We start from the raw sequence: 13,391 nt of genomic DNA, 5'->3' as shown, positions 1-13,391 counted from the left end.
GGAATAACTTCGAGACCCAGGTCTATCAGGCGGTATTACAGACCTTGGTTTCGACCTTTTTCCGCCGTCAAGATTCAGTTTTAGTTAGATATAGTTATGTATATTCTGACCAGGGTTAGTGGAAATCAGACCCTAAATCTTTAATTTTGGGAAGATTTTGTCTTCATCTGCCTATACGAACGTAACAAAAAAATTTACAAATGACATCACAGAAAACTTGAGCCTATGAAAATTTTAAAGTGCATACAATACAGGTAATTGACAAAGTATAATGGCAACACCCTATTACATTATAGACACTAGAAGAATAACAAAATAACGTGAGGCGGAAAAACTTCGAGACCCAGGTCTCTCAGGCGGTATTACAGACCTTGGTTTCGACCTTTTTCCGCCGTCAAGATTCAGTTTTAGATATAGTTATGTATATTCTGACCAGGGTTAGTGGAAATCAGACCCTAAATCTTTCATTTTGGGAAGATTTTGTCTTCATCTGCCTATACGAACGTAACAATTTTAACAAAAGATTTTACAAATGACATCACAGAAAACTTGAGCCTATGAAGTAGAGGGACAAAATACAGGCGGAATAACTTCGAGACCCAGGTCTATCAGGCGGTATTACAGACCTTGGTTTCGACCTTTTTCCGCCGTCAAGATTCAGTTTTAGATATAGCTATGTATATTCTGACCAGGGTTAGTGAAAATCAGACCCTAAATCTATAATTTTGGGAAGATTTTGTCTTCATCTGCCTATACGAACGTAACAAAAGATTTTATAAATGACATCACAGAAAACTTGAGCCTATGAAGTAGAGGGACAAAATATAACACAAAGTTTCAGTAAAATATAAATAAATACATTTAATAAATGCTCTAAATTTATTTTAAATGGGCGGTACAACGAACGAATGCATGAGCATTTTATGAAAAAATGGACGGAAAAATGAAAGATCGCGAGTTTATGAAAGAATCAACTTACTATCTAGGTACATCATGATGAATAAAATTAATTAAAACTACGAAAAATGAAAGATCGCGAGTTTATGAAAGAATCAACTTACTATCTAGGTACATCATGATGAATAAAATTAATTAAAACTACGTCATAGATAAATCTCTAATTACGAAACATTAACTTATAAAATTTGAGTAAAGCTTGAAACGGAGGCAAGATATGTTTACAATATTGGGGCCCTGTTCCACGGAGCTCCTTTTCATCTCTAAAGCTGTGTCCAGACTCCAGACCGTCCACACTGCCGCGACAATCAACGGCTGTCGACCATGTGTGGACACAGCTTTTTATCACTGGACACTCAACTATGGGTGTGTAAAGAGTGCGTGACTTATAAAAAAAAAGGATCCCTCTTTTTCAGTAGACTACTCAGTCTGAGTCAGCTCAGCTCCTAAAACATGTAACTCACTTTTCACCGAAATGAAACAAAGAACAGGATAAGACAAAAAGAGAACGAACCCTATTTGTTTAGAATAAAGTTTGCCCTCACGTCACGTAATGGTAGGGTAGTTGTCTTGAACGAAATTGCCTACAATATTATAGGAAAACTTTGAACTACATCGTTCTGACTCCCCATGAGCTCACGTACCGTGATAGTGTCCACCTTTTAACACCAGTGTCAACCCTACTTTACATTATTGTCCTGGCCATGAGAGTGCCTAATGGGTCATCTCCGTGACTTGAGTCTTAATAACAAACGTATCATCCTCCATCAGGAACCCACGTCCTGGATCCAGAACATCTGCCACTCTGATGAAATTATTAAACCCAAACGCTTTCTTATTCAGAAAGAAATTCACCGGACGCTTGAATGAATCGAAATTCTTGTCCGACTGGATTTCATCAGTGATGGAAAACTCCGAGGAGGTGTTGAGTGCTGTGAACCGGATTCGACCTACGAAGGGCCAGTCGAGAATATCGTCGTTTTCACCTTGAACTAGATGTATGAATAGAGACAGGTATTGAGCGTCTTCCCGTGATATGTTGACCCGTGTACAGAACCTGGGAGAAATAATATTCATTAATACTCGTACCTACAATACCTACATAGTGCTTGTTCTTATTCCATGGTAGGGTTTTTTTTTAAGTTTGACAGAGGAACTGTAACTGCCGAGGTCTTATCGTCCCTAAAGCGAGGAGAGAAGAAAGACAGGATAGAAGAAAGTCAGCCGTTTCGAGAACGAACCTTATCCATTCAGGATAAAATCCTACCTGGGCGGGAATCGAACCCACGACCTAGTGCTTAAAATTGTTTCAAGGCAGACGCGCTACCGTCCGAGCTAGGCTGGCCAACTAGGAGAAACCTAATGATTTGAAAAATGTTGAGAACTGAGAGGCAATGTTTCAGATTTTTTTTCTTACCTGTATCCAAAGCAGCTTGAATAAAAACAAGCACTGTAGAAATATCTATTGATCTCCTTCATCTCTTTGAGTTTAGCAGGAAAGTTGTACATCTTCCAGAAGTAAACTCCATTGCACAGCTTGAGAACGACATTATCTTCAATTTCTTCTGTTTGTTTCAAGTTCAATTCAAAATTGTTTTTTTTTTTTTTTTTTTTTTTTAAGGACGAATCTAGAGTTTCTGTGTTTCTTCTCTCCTTGTGTTGATAAGAGGACATCCTTTGAGTGGAAAATACACAGTCTTGTCTTGCCAGCTTGGTTGAGGATTAATTTAATAAAATAAAATATTAAGGACATTGGAAAACACCAAGCTTGGTTGGGTCTCAGTAGTAATACTCAGTATTTACTGATAATAAAGTTGACTGATACCTGAAAGAGAGAGTACATTCTATTATCAATCAGAGAACTTTACCTTCCGATCGCAGAACCTCCAAGAGCCAATTTTCTTCAAATTTCGAAATTTACATGACAACCCTAATTAAAACACTTGGAACATTAGACTTCACATCTGGAAATTAACAGCGAACACCGAGTGCGCGATGATTTTGAAATCCTACACGTCTCGCGGCACGAACATGAAAAGAATGGCAAGGGCAAGGGCCAAAAGGAAATTCAAAAAAATTCCCAGGCAAAAGCGAAGTGCGAACGGGAAAATCGGAAAAACGAATCTGGCAAAAAGCAAAGCGCCAAGCGCCGAAGCTGGCAAACTGTTGATAAGAAAAATGCAAAAAGAAAGAAGCGCTAACTTCATCAAGATGAAAAAAAAAATCATGTATGTGAACACAGCGCCTCATCAAAGGGAATTTTTTTATCCACAAAAAAATCCCTCTTTTTGAGTTTGCGTTTTAATTGAGAACTAAAAAGCTAAAAAAAAAACACGAGCCACACGATTTGAAATTTTGAAAAGTATAGAGAGGTAAGAGAGGTTTATCGCGAAATTAATTTATTTTATTTAATTAAATTATTAATTAATTATATGTAATTGTGTTTGTGTGCATTGTGATATTTGTTGGACTTTTGAATGCTTTGCCCCAGGTTTCGAAGAGTAGAGCTCTGCTAACTATTCTCAATGGATGAAGATACCGTCAGTACGAACACCTCCGCCGATGATAAGACAGAAGACTTCTGTGATAATCCATTAAAACTACGTCATAAATAAATCTCTAATTACGAAACATTAACTTATAAAATTTGAGTAAAGCTTGAAACGAAGGCAAGATATGTTTTGATTGGGGCCCTGTTCACAAAGCTCCTTTTCATCTCTAAAGCTGTGTCCAGACTCCAGACACACCGTCGACTGAAACCGTCCACACTGCCGCGACAATCAACGGCTGTCGACTATGTGTGGACACAGCTTTGGGTGTGTAAAGAGTGCGTGACTTATAAAAAAAAAGGATCCCTCTTTTTCAGTAGACTACTCAGTCTGAGTCAGCTCAGCTCCTAAAACATGTAACTCACTTTTCACCGAAGTGAAACAAAGAACAGGATAAGACAAAAAGAGAACGAACCCTATTTGTTTAGAATAAAGTTTGCCCTCACGTCACGTGATAGTAGGGTAGTTGTCCTGAACAAAATTGCCTACAATATTATAGGAAAACTTTGAACTACATCGTTCTGACTCCCAATGAGCTCACGTGACGTGATAGTGTCCACCTTTTAACACCAGTGTCAACCCTACTTTACATTATTGTCCTGGCCATGAAAGTGCCTAATGGGTCATCTCCGCGACTTGAGTCTTGATGACAAACGTATCATCCTCCATCAGGAACCCACGTCCTGGATCCAGAACATCTGCCACTCTGATGAAATTATTAAACCCAAACGCTTTCTTATTCAGAAAGAAATTCACCGGACGCTTGAATGAATCGAAATTCTTGTCCGACTGGATTTCATCAGTGATGGAAAACTCCGAGGAGGTGTTGAGTGCTGTGAACCGGATTCGACCTACGAAGGGCCAGTCGAGAATATCGTCGTTTTCACCTTGAACTAGATGTATGAATAGAGACAGGTATTGAGCGTCTTCCCGTGATATGTTGACCCGTGTACAGAACCTGGGAGAAATAATATTCATTAATACTCGTACCTACAATACCTACATAGTGCTTGTTCTTATTCCATGGTAGGGTTTTTTTTTAAGTTTGACAGAGGAACTGTAACTGCCGAGGTCTTATCGTCCCTAAAGCGAGGAGAGAAGAAAGACAGGATAGAAGAAAGTCAGCCGTTTCGAGAACGAACCTTATCCATTCAGGATAAAATCCTACCTGGGCGGGAATCGAACCCACGACCTAGTGCTTAAAATTGTTTCAAGGCAGACGCGCTACCGTCCGAGCTAGGCTGGCCAACTAGGAGAAACCTAATGATTTGAAAAATGTTGAGAACTGAGAGGCAATGTTTCAGATTTTTTTTCTTACCTGTATCCAAAGCAGCTTGAATAAAAACAAGCACTGTAGAAATATCTATTGATCTCCTTCATCTCTTTGAGTTTAGCAGGAAAGTTGTACATCTTCCAGAAGTAAACTCCATTGCACAGCTTGAGAACGACATTATCTTCAATTTCTTCTGTTTGTTTCAAGTTCAATTCAAAATTGTTCACCTTGATTTTCTGTTCTAGCATGCTTTGTTCTAACAACACCATTCTTTCATACACGAGTTTCAACAGATGACTATTGTCCCCACAAGTTTTACAGGAACAATTGCCTTCACTGCTCTTATCATCACCAGCTTGGTTCTTGTTTGGATCCCACAGTTTACTTTCATGTTCCTTGTTCTTCATGAGATATGCTTCAATTTCTTTCTGGTTCTTTGTGAATGGAGAGTGGGCAGTACCTTCTTTGCTGGAATCTGAAGAGCTATTAGTATTACTAATGTTGTTGCTTTGACCACCATTGTTCACATTATGTTCTACTTTGTCAGGTTTATTCACAGGTCTCTGCTTCTCATGGCTGTCTGTTCCTCCTGCATGGTGATTTGTTTCTTTATGTTCCCCATTCATCATAGTAGAGTTTCTTGTGTAATTATCCACACTAGTATCCTGTCTACCATGACTTGGTGTGCTTGTACTCTGACTACCATCACTGCAATATTTATTAAACAGAAGTTCCAAATGGAATGATGTTTTCAAATCATAATGTTTCTCAAGTAAAGCTTGGGATTTGAACACTTCACGACACCCCACTTGATAAAATTTACAGGGAAAGTTCTCATTGGAGCTCCCTTGCATATTTAAATGCTCCGGGAATACCGTCACCGTTAGTATTTTACTGTTTCTCTTATTTGTAGGAATGCCAGAGGTATTTCTGAAGGAACTGGTCAGAGAATCTGTAATGTCTTCAACACTGGACTGTGAGTATTTCAAGTAGCAAGTGTTCACATGTGATTCATATTCTGGTATACTCAACTGACTTGAGCACAGTTTGTATGGACAGGTCAAATTGTTTTCCAAAATCTCTCGTCGAGTGTAATTATCTATAAAGATATCATCTTTGGTAAGCACCTTTTCATCAATTGGACAGTAGTTCTTGCCTTTGACATCTATCCATGAATCAATGCATGCTGCACAGAACTTGTGTCCACATGAGGTTAGTATGGCATCTTTCAAATATTCCAGGCAAATTGAACACTCAAATCTTGGGTCAAGATTTAGTTTGTTATTAGCCACAGGTTGGTGCTCCATTGCAGAGCTATCATGTTTGTCTTGTGTTGCTTTTTCTAGATAATTTTCTTCTGGAAACAAAACAGAAAACTTGTGTTAAAAAGTTGGTAAGTACCTAGATACTAAAACATCTTAATAAATAAGTAAGTAGGTGTATACTGTATAGTAATGGTTTGGATGGAGATCCCACTCTTACATACCTATTTGGTAGGTAGGTAAAATGAGGGCTGTATCCAGAATTTTGTCAAGGAGGGGGGTGAGAGTCCAAATGTAGATTTACCAAGGGGGGGAGTCCAGCCTATAGTAGAGGAGAAAATTGGACCTCTCTACATCTACATACGGCCCTGGGTAAAACCCAGGTCACAGTTGAATATCAGATGGCCCTTGTTATACCAAAATCCCAGGTAAAGTATAGTACCGATCAAGTTATCAAATATTAACTTGTCTTGGCTTAACTGCATGATGCAATTCTGCATTATTCTGTGTCTATGCTATAGTTGATAGACCCTGACCAGACCTGAATGAAAATTGGGAATTTTCCTTTTTTTCCTCAAAAATAAGAAGATAACCTTATAGTTTTATAGGTAAGTTCTACTTACATTCTGATGGATGGACAAGAGTAGAGAGAAGGCTGAACTCTTCACAGGTACAGGAACGAAACTGGACTGAACATCTGAGTAAGTTGACGTGTAAAATTCTAGGGAATAACCTGTGGATGGGGGATTCCCAAGTTATGTCTCAGTCTGACGTAAAAGCCACAAAGTCACAAAGTTCAGGAAACTTGGAACGAGAGGGTAAAGTTCTAGGAACTCGGGATCGATCAACTCTTTTGTTTTGTAAACAAACGTGACTCATTTTCTTCAGAGGTGAACAAGTAGTGGATAACGGTAGAGATTTGAAAAAGTGAAGCCATAAATCAGCCATTGTGAAACGAGCGGACTAGCGGCCATCTTGTTTTTCATTCATTATTTACGATCGGTGATCTCAAGGTCAAAAATACTACGGGATTTACTACATAAGATGTTACTGAAGGTCGTTGACCCGTGACCTCAGTTTATTTTGACTTGTGTTTTTCCCTCGCGATAGGGAGCATTTAGGCGGAAAATGCTGGATATTTATTTTAGGTAAGTTATCAAATTTTATGCCAAAAAGCAAATTATAAATGCGAAGTTATTTAGCTGGTTTGGAACACAGCAAAGTTGGTGGCAAAGAACTTTGCTCATTGTTCATCTTATATAGCTACAAGATACTCAGGGTAGTTCCCAACCTCTGAGCTTAACACTGAATTCAACACACACCCCATCTCTAAACTAAACTGAACACATAGGTAGGTACCTATAACATGACATGATAGTGATAACCCCCCAGCAGCAGCCCATGACATACATTCATTAACACGTTGACTGCTACTGGACTCCATTTAAGTTTTCAGTTACAGACAACCTCTGGTACCTATCTTTGTAACTAAGAACCTATTCCTATGTGAAAAACTAATATTACCTCTTTATTAAAATTGTTCAATCTTGTAAGTAACTGTGCATTTTACAAATAGAGCTTTAAGCTTTGAGGAGTAGGTACCTAGCCAGGTACCTAATTTCATCATTTCCTCCGAGCGATACATGGGTCTGCCCACATTCGAGGATAATCTGGAAGGTTACAAGATAGCCGCTCTTAACAACAAGGTGGACAGGATAAGAGACAAACAATACCTGCTAGTACATGGCACCATGGATGATAATGTACACTTCCAGCAGAGTATGATGCTGGCCAAGTCATTGCAACATGCAGACATTATGTTCCAGTCACAGGTAAGTGAGCGAACCAAGATAGCTTGTTTTAGCTTGACCATACTCAAAATCAAGTGGTTTAATTAACATCACTGTAAAACTGCTGAGGTTCTTAGGAGTGCTATCGCCGCTAACTACAGTTTTGGGATAGGCAAACGTCTAGAGTTCAAAGCAACGGACGCGACGCGTGGCCTATATTAACACGAAAAAGTTTGGAGGTTTTCAGCTTTTCATTCTAACACAACATAATTTAGTCCTTTATGAGATGGAAGTCTGCAGTTTGAATCCCAGTAGCGACATAGGAAAGATTTTTTCGGAGGTTTGATAGAGGGAGCTAGAACTGCTAAGGTCTTTTGGTTCTGGAAGCAAATAGGGGAAAAAGACAGGATAGGAGAAAAAACCAATTCATTCCTCGTTAAAAGTTGCATAAGATGAAATGATTTTTTTGGTCAAGTGAGAGAAGGAGAGAAAGGACTTTTTTGGCCAAAAAAAGAAAAAAAAAATATTTTATGAGTTAACTTCCTTTGAAGTTAAAGAGACCGTTTGTTCCATCATAACTTGTGGAACACCTTGTCTAATGTTCATGGAATTTGGCAGGCAAAACATGTACAAGACAAAGGATTTTGCTTCTCTAAGGGGCTAATGATTAGGTTGAAGTGAGTTTTTAGTACAAACAAGGCCCTATGGTTTGTTATTTCACCCCGATTCCAGTTTTTAAATGTAAGTAAACTCTAGGTATTGTAAAAAAAAAAAGTTATCTCAAGATGTACGTATATAGGACAATGAGGAAATAATAGCCTCTATCAAAATAGCCTTGATTTCTTGAATAGGTAAGTGATATTAGTAAAATATTACATATCATATTTATCAAGATTATTATTTCAAGGAGGTGTTGAAAAGGAATGTCTTCAAGGAAATTAGGAGGAAAATAACCCTTCGCTGACCGCTTCTGTCAGGGATGCTTTGAACGGCTATTACATATATCATATTTATCAAGATTATTATTATAGGTATTATTATTTTTTCTCGTTAAGTATCAAGAAAGTGGTACTATTCACATACTTACCTATAGAACAATTGAAATAAAAGGACTAACATTCTGCCCTGAAAGTCAAAATAAAGCACTAGGTATTACCTAGTAACTTATATGTATACCTACTGAAATATTAATACTATTACTTATAGCAGCAGTAACCTAAAAGTTAGTAAGTAAGTTAAGTATACATATATGCATAAAAATCTGCACGGCTAAAATGCTTCTATATAGGTATTGGTAAAACTCCCGCGCTGTACTATTATTGTCGATAAAATTTATGCACTATGTTACAATACTACCACGTTAGCAATTAAAAAGAAGGGATTGTAGTTATTGTAGTTTATTATTTTTTCTCGTTAAGTATCAAGAAAGTGGTACTACTCACATACTTACCTATAGAACAATTGAAATAAAAGGACTAACATTCTGCCCTGAAAGTCAAAATAAAGCACTAGGTATTACCTAGTAACTTATATGTATACCTACTGAAATATTAATACTATTACTTATAGCAGCAGTAACCTAAAAGTTAGTAAGTAAGTTAAGTATACATATATGCATAAAAATCTGCACGGCTAAAATGCTTCTATATAGGTATTGGTAAAACTCCCGCGCTGTACTATTATTGTCGATAAAATTTATGCACCATGTTACAATACTACCACGTTAGCAATTAAAAAGAAGGAATTTTGTATATTGTAGTTTGGTAAACATTGGAACAACGTTTTATAGTATACCACTAACTTACCCCTCGAGTTACACCAGCTGTATATTGAGGGAGTTACCTAGTAGCTGATGCAATTTATGTTCATTAAATAGGTAATGAAGGGTAATTAGTGGCACAAGTTTAGTCCGCGGTAATGAAGTTAGCTACCGTAATGTATTCATTGGGAAATGGGAATTCCAATTCGATGTTTAAAGGAGAAACAATATGAACGAAATGATCTCTAAGTTCAAAATTTTTTTATTATTATTTCAACAATTTTGTTTCTAGTGTGTCTGTCTATTTTTGAGCTAAATCGGTCCTCTTTAGTAGGAACCGTGGGGAAACGGATTCCACTTTTATAATTTAGGAACAATGCCTCTAACAACTCTAGCACACTTAAATACATAATCTTGTCGATGCTATTTTTTTTTTTTTCTTCTTCTTCTTCTTCTTCTTCTTCTTCCTATTGAGAAGTAAGTGAAGTAAGAAGGTATTCAGGGTGAACCAAGGGGTCATTGAGGTTAAGTGGCAGAGAGTGTCCTTGGCAGTAGGAAAATAGCTTTAACTTCACTTTGGTCAAGTTTTTACCTAGGTATTGTATAGATTGTAGGTAGGTAATCCAAGAGATTTCTTTGTACATCACGAGGTAAGCTTCTTGATAATGTGAGTTAGTGAGTTCAAATCTGAGTTCGAACCAGCCCCTTCCCTGTTACCAGGCGACCGTCTTGACCTCGCCTATTGTGTTAGGGTACGGACATAGTAGGAGAGAAAACCCGTTAATAAATTGACATAAAATACTCGTACACTACAATAGCAGAGAGAACCCTTTGAGGAACTGCCAGCTTGCTAGGCTGGTTAGGGTTAGCTGTTCTCCTCCCTGTTTATAATCCCACAGCCAGATACTAGTCTTCTCTCTGTTTAACGTCCCCTAGCCAGACAAAACACTACTAATGGGGCTGGTGAGTGTTTAAAATGTAAAAATAGGTAGTTTTTTTCTTCTTCTTTTTTCGTGTGGAATCAAGCGTGCCAAGAGGCGCGCGAACGTCAAGAGTGCGAAGCGCCGCCCGATCTATAAACACGAAATAGAGTTTCATGGTTTTTGGGTCCATGGAAAAAAAATAATAGATAATGATAAAAAAAAATCCTAAAATAATAATTGGGCCATTTACAAGAGGGAAAAACGAAATCACGCGTGAAAGACCATAGGCCAAAGTGCGAAGATACATGATACAAAGATACATATGTTTTCAAGTGCGAGAGCTACGGGAGGTACCGTTTGTCTTGGATTTTGTATAATTTATTGTCGATTTCAAATAAGTGACAAGGGACATGGGGTATTAACAACTCCTAACGCGTGTTTTGCAACATGATATAATTTATACTGACGATTTGGCTGCCAAATACACGCAGCGTGTTGGTGCGTGACTTCAAAATCCGAAGAATGACTCAAACACATTTTTCAATTTGAAGAAATTTCGAATTTCATTGTCATCCGATTCTTTGAAGCCTCAGTTTTTATCAATCTACGAGAGAGAGAGTTTGATAGGGGAAACTATAACAATCGTCCCAAAATCGAAGACAGAAGGAGGACAGGATAAGATAAAGCTAGCCGTTTAGGATACAGTCCGCCCCGGGCGAGAATCAAACCCGCAACCTAAGCGCTTACAACTTAAAAGGCAGGCGCGGTACCTCTCAAGCCAATTGGAGTCTTGGTATCAATAAAGAACACATCTTGAATGGAGTCTAGAAGACAGGTACCAGAGCTCGGGACAACACAGGACGCAGTCTTTCTCACTTACAAGGGAAACGGCATAAACAACACAGGCACAAGTCCACGGCCCTCGAAACTTTTTTTTAACCTTTTGAATTGAATAGGTACTACATACATTCTTGGGTATTGGGACAATCTTCTGAACTATTCTCTCTTTCTCTCTTCCTCTCTATCTCCTTCCCTCCCTTTTCTCACCAGTTCACACATCTAATTGTTATTTATGTCTCTCGTGTGTTCAAGAGAGAGAAAAAAGGGAGGGAGGAAGACAAGAGGGAGGGGGAGAGAGGGAGGGGGAGAGGGAAAGGGAATGAAAAAAAATGCAAAAAAGGAATGTACCCAATAGGCAAAACACTACTTACTATAAATTAATAAACATAAAAGCTCTCTTCCTGTCTCCCTCTTCTCTTTCTTTTCCTCTACTTCCTTTTCTTCCTCCTCCTCCTCCTCCTCCTCCTCTTTTTCTTCTCCTTCCTCTTCCTCCTCCTCCTCTTTTTCTTCTCCTTCCTCTTCCTCTACTTCTCTTTCTCTTAGGTACTCCCATTCTTCTATTTCTCTTCCTCCTTCTTCTCCTCCTCTTCTCCTTCTTCTTCTTCTTCTTCCTCCTCCTCCTTCTCCTCAACTTCTTCTCTGCCTTCTCCTCCTCTACTTCTTCTCTTCCTCTTACTACAAGTCTTCTTTTTCCCTTCCTCCTACTCCCCTTCTTCCTCCTCCTCTTCCCTCTTCCTTCTTCTCCTCTTCCTCTTAATCCCATTTTTTTTTCTCTTCCTCCTACTCCTCCTCTCCTTCTAGCCCTCTTTTTTCTTATCTTCACTTCTATCCACCTCCAATTTCCTCACGGAAGTTAACACGAGTGCTTTATTGCCAGGGTTTCCCACGTCGCGTGAATTGTGAATTTTTTTCTTCACTCTAATTTTCCCTAATGGTTTCCAGAACTCTTGGGGTTTCCTCGTCTTTTGGGTGTGCAATCCAGCCCACTTGGGAGTCAGCACTTGACTGGAGCATGACCTACACTACAGTATGTCGCAGAAGTACAAGCCCGGATAAATGGACAGGAATAAGCAGAAACAACAATCCATAAGGGGACACTTAACCCAGAAGTCCTGTACGGTACCCCTTCTGTGGGACAAGCACTATTTATCCGGTACAATCCCGGATAAATGGACAGCAGTAAGCAGAAAAGAACCACCCATAAGGGAAATTTGCTTTATGGGTGGTTCTTTTCTGTTTAATGGTGTCCGAATTAAATACATCCAGTACCTAAATGGGAAGTAGCGTGTCTCTTATCCGCTCGTCTGATGAGGAACATACTGCGAGATAGGCATGCTACGATACAGATCACAAGCGTCCAATGGAGCAGTTGTTTCATTGCTACGAAATAAAAACAGCGGTCAAACACTAATCTTAAATAAAAAAAAAATCTATGTATAGTACCTACTCCTAAAACATATTCAAAAAAATTAAAAAAAAAAAAAAAAAAAAAAAAAAAAATCTATGTTTAGTACCTACTCCTAAAACATATTCAAATCCTATCCAAGGTCTAGGCTACAAAGCCCCACGATGCATTGTGAAGAGAAACAAGATAATATTTTCCTGATCGGAACACAAGTGATAGCTAATGATAAGAGGTACTCGGAGATACCACGAACATATGTATGATCTCATGTTAAACAAGTGGTATGAATTATAAAAATGCAGAATGAGCAGTCATAACAAAACGTGAGTTATTGGGCCACGTTCAAACAAAAATCACACTTGAAAATCCTTATTGCAAGTAATTGAAAGGAAAAGAAAGTTCTCTATTTCTGTGACAACAGTGGTCTTGTCGTCTAGAAATCGAAGAGAGAAGGAGGTCAGTATAGGCAAAAGCCAGCCGTTCCGAGAACAAACCTTATCTGTTTAGGATAAAGTTCGCCCCGGGCGGAATCGCACTTGAAAAGTAACTAACAAGGCAGAAAACATGATGTAAACAAGATGGCGCCAACATGGGTTGCGTTATGGGGATCAGGATTCGATGCGAAATCTCCCT

At 38.6% G+C, this 13,391-nt stretch overlaps 1 protein-coding gene and 1 long non-coding RNA gene across 3 annotated transcripts; one reads left to right on the top strand and one right to left on the bottom strand.

Moving 5' to 3' along the window:
* The first annotated feature begins 594 nt into the window (after nucleotides 1-594).
* LOC113467824 lies at nucleotides 595-1,785 on the top strand. The gene is made up of 2 exons (XR_003391768.1): nucleotides 595-986; nucleotides 1,069-1,785. It is a non-coding gene; the product is annotated as an uncharacterized LOC113467824 (long non-coding RNA).
* Nucleotides 1,278-6,874, bottom strand: LOC103510016 (TNF receptor-associated factor 6-like). Of its 2 annotated transcripts, XM_017444539.2 has the most exons (4): nucleotides 6,665-6,874; nucleotides 4,961-6,136; nucleotides 2,375-2,510; nucleotides 1,278-2,014 (listed from the first exon to the last, which is right to left on the bottom strand). In XM_017444539.2, the coding sequence occupies exons 2-4, from the start codon at nucleotides 6,084-6,086 to the stop codon at nucleotides 1,672-1,674; spliced, it is 1,605 nt and encodes a 534-aa protein (XP_017300028.1). In that variant the 5' UTR covers nucleotides 6,087-6,136; nucleotides 6,665-6,874; the 3' UTR covers nucleotides 1,278-1,671. The 2 variants fall into 2 exon arrangements, with proteins under 2 accessions (XP_017300028.1, XP_008472878.1); XM_008474656.3 differs by lacking the exons at nucleotides 1,278-2,014; nucleotides 2,375-2,510 and adding an exon at nucleotides 4,039-4,464 and having other exon boundaries at nucleotides 4,825-6,136.
* Between the last annotated feature and the right edge of the window lie 6,517 nt (nucleotides 6,875-13,391).

This window comes from Diaphorina citri, unplaced genomic scaffold (genome assembly GCF_000475195.1).
Source record: "Diaphorina citri unplaced genomic scaffold, Diaci psyllid genome assembly version 1.1 scaffold25, whole genome shotgun sequence".
NCBI lineage: Eukaryota > Metazoa > Arthropoda > Insecta > Hemiptera > Psyllidae > Diaphorina > Diaphorina citri.
This window is presented reverse-complemented; position numbering and strand designations above follow the sequence as displayed.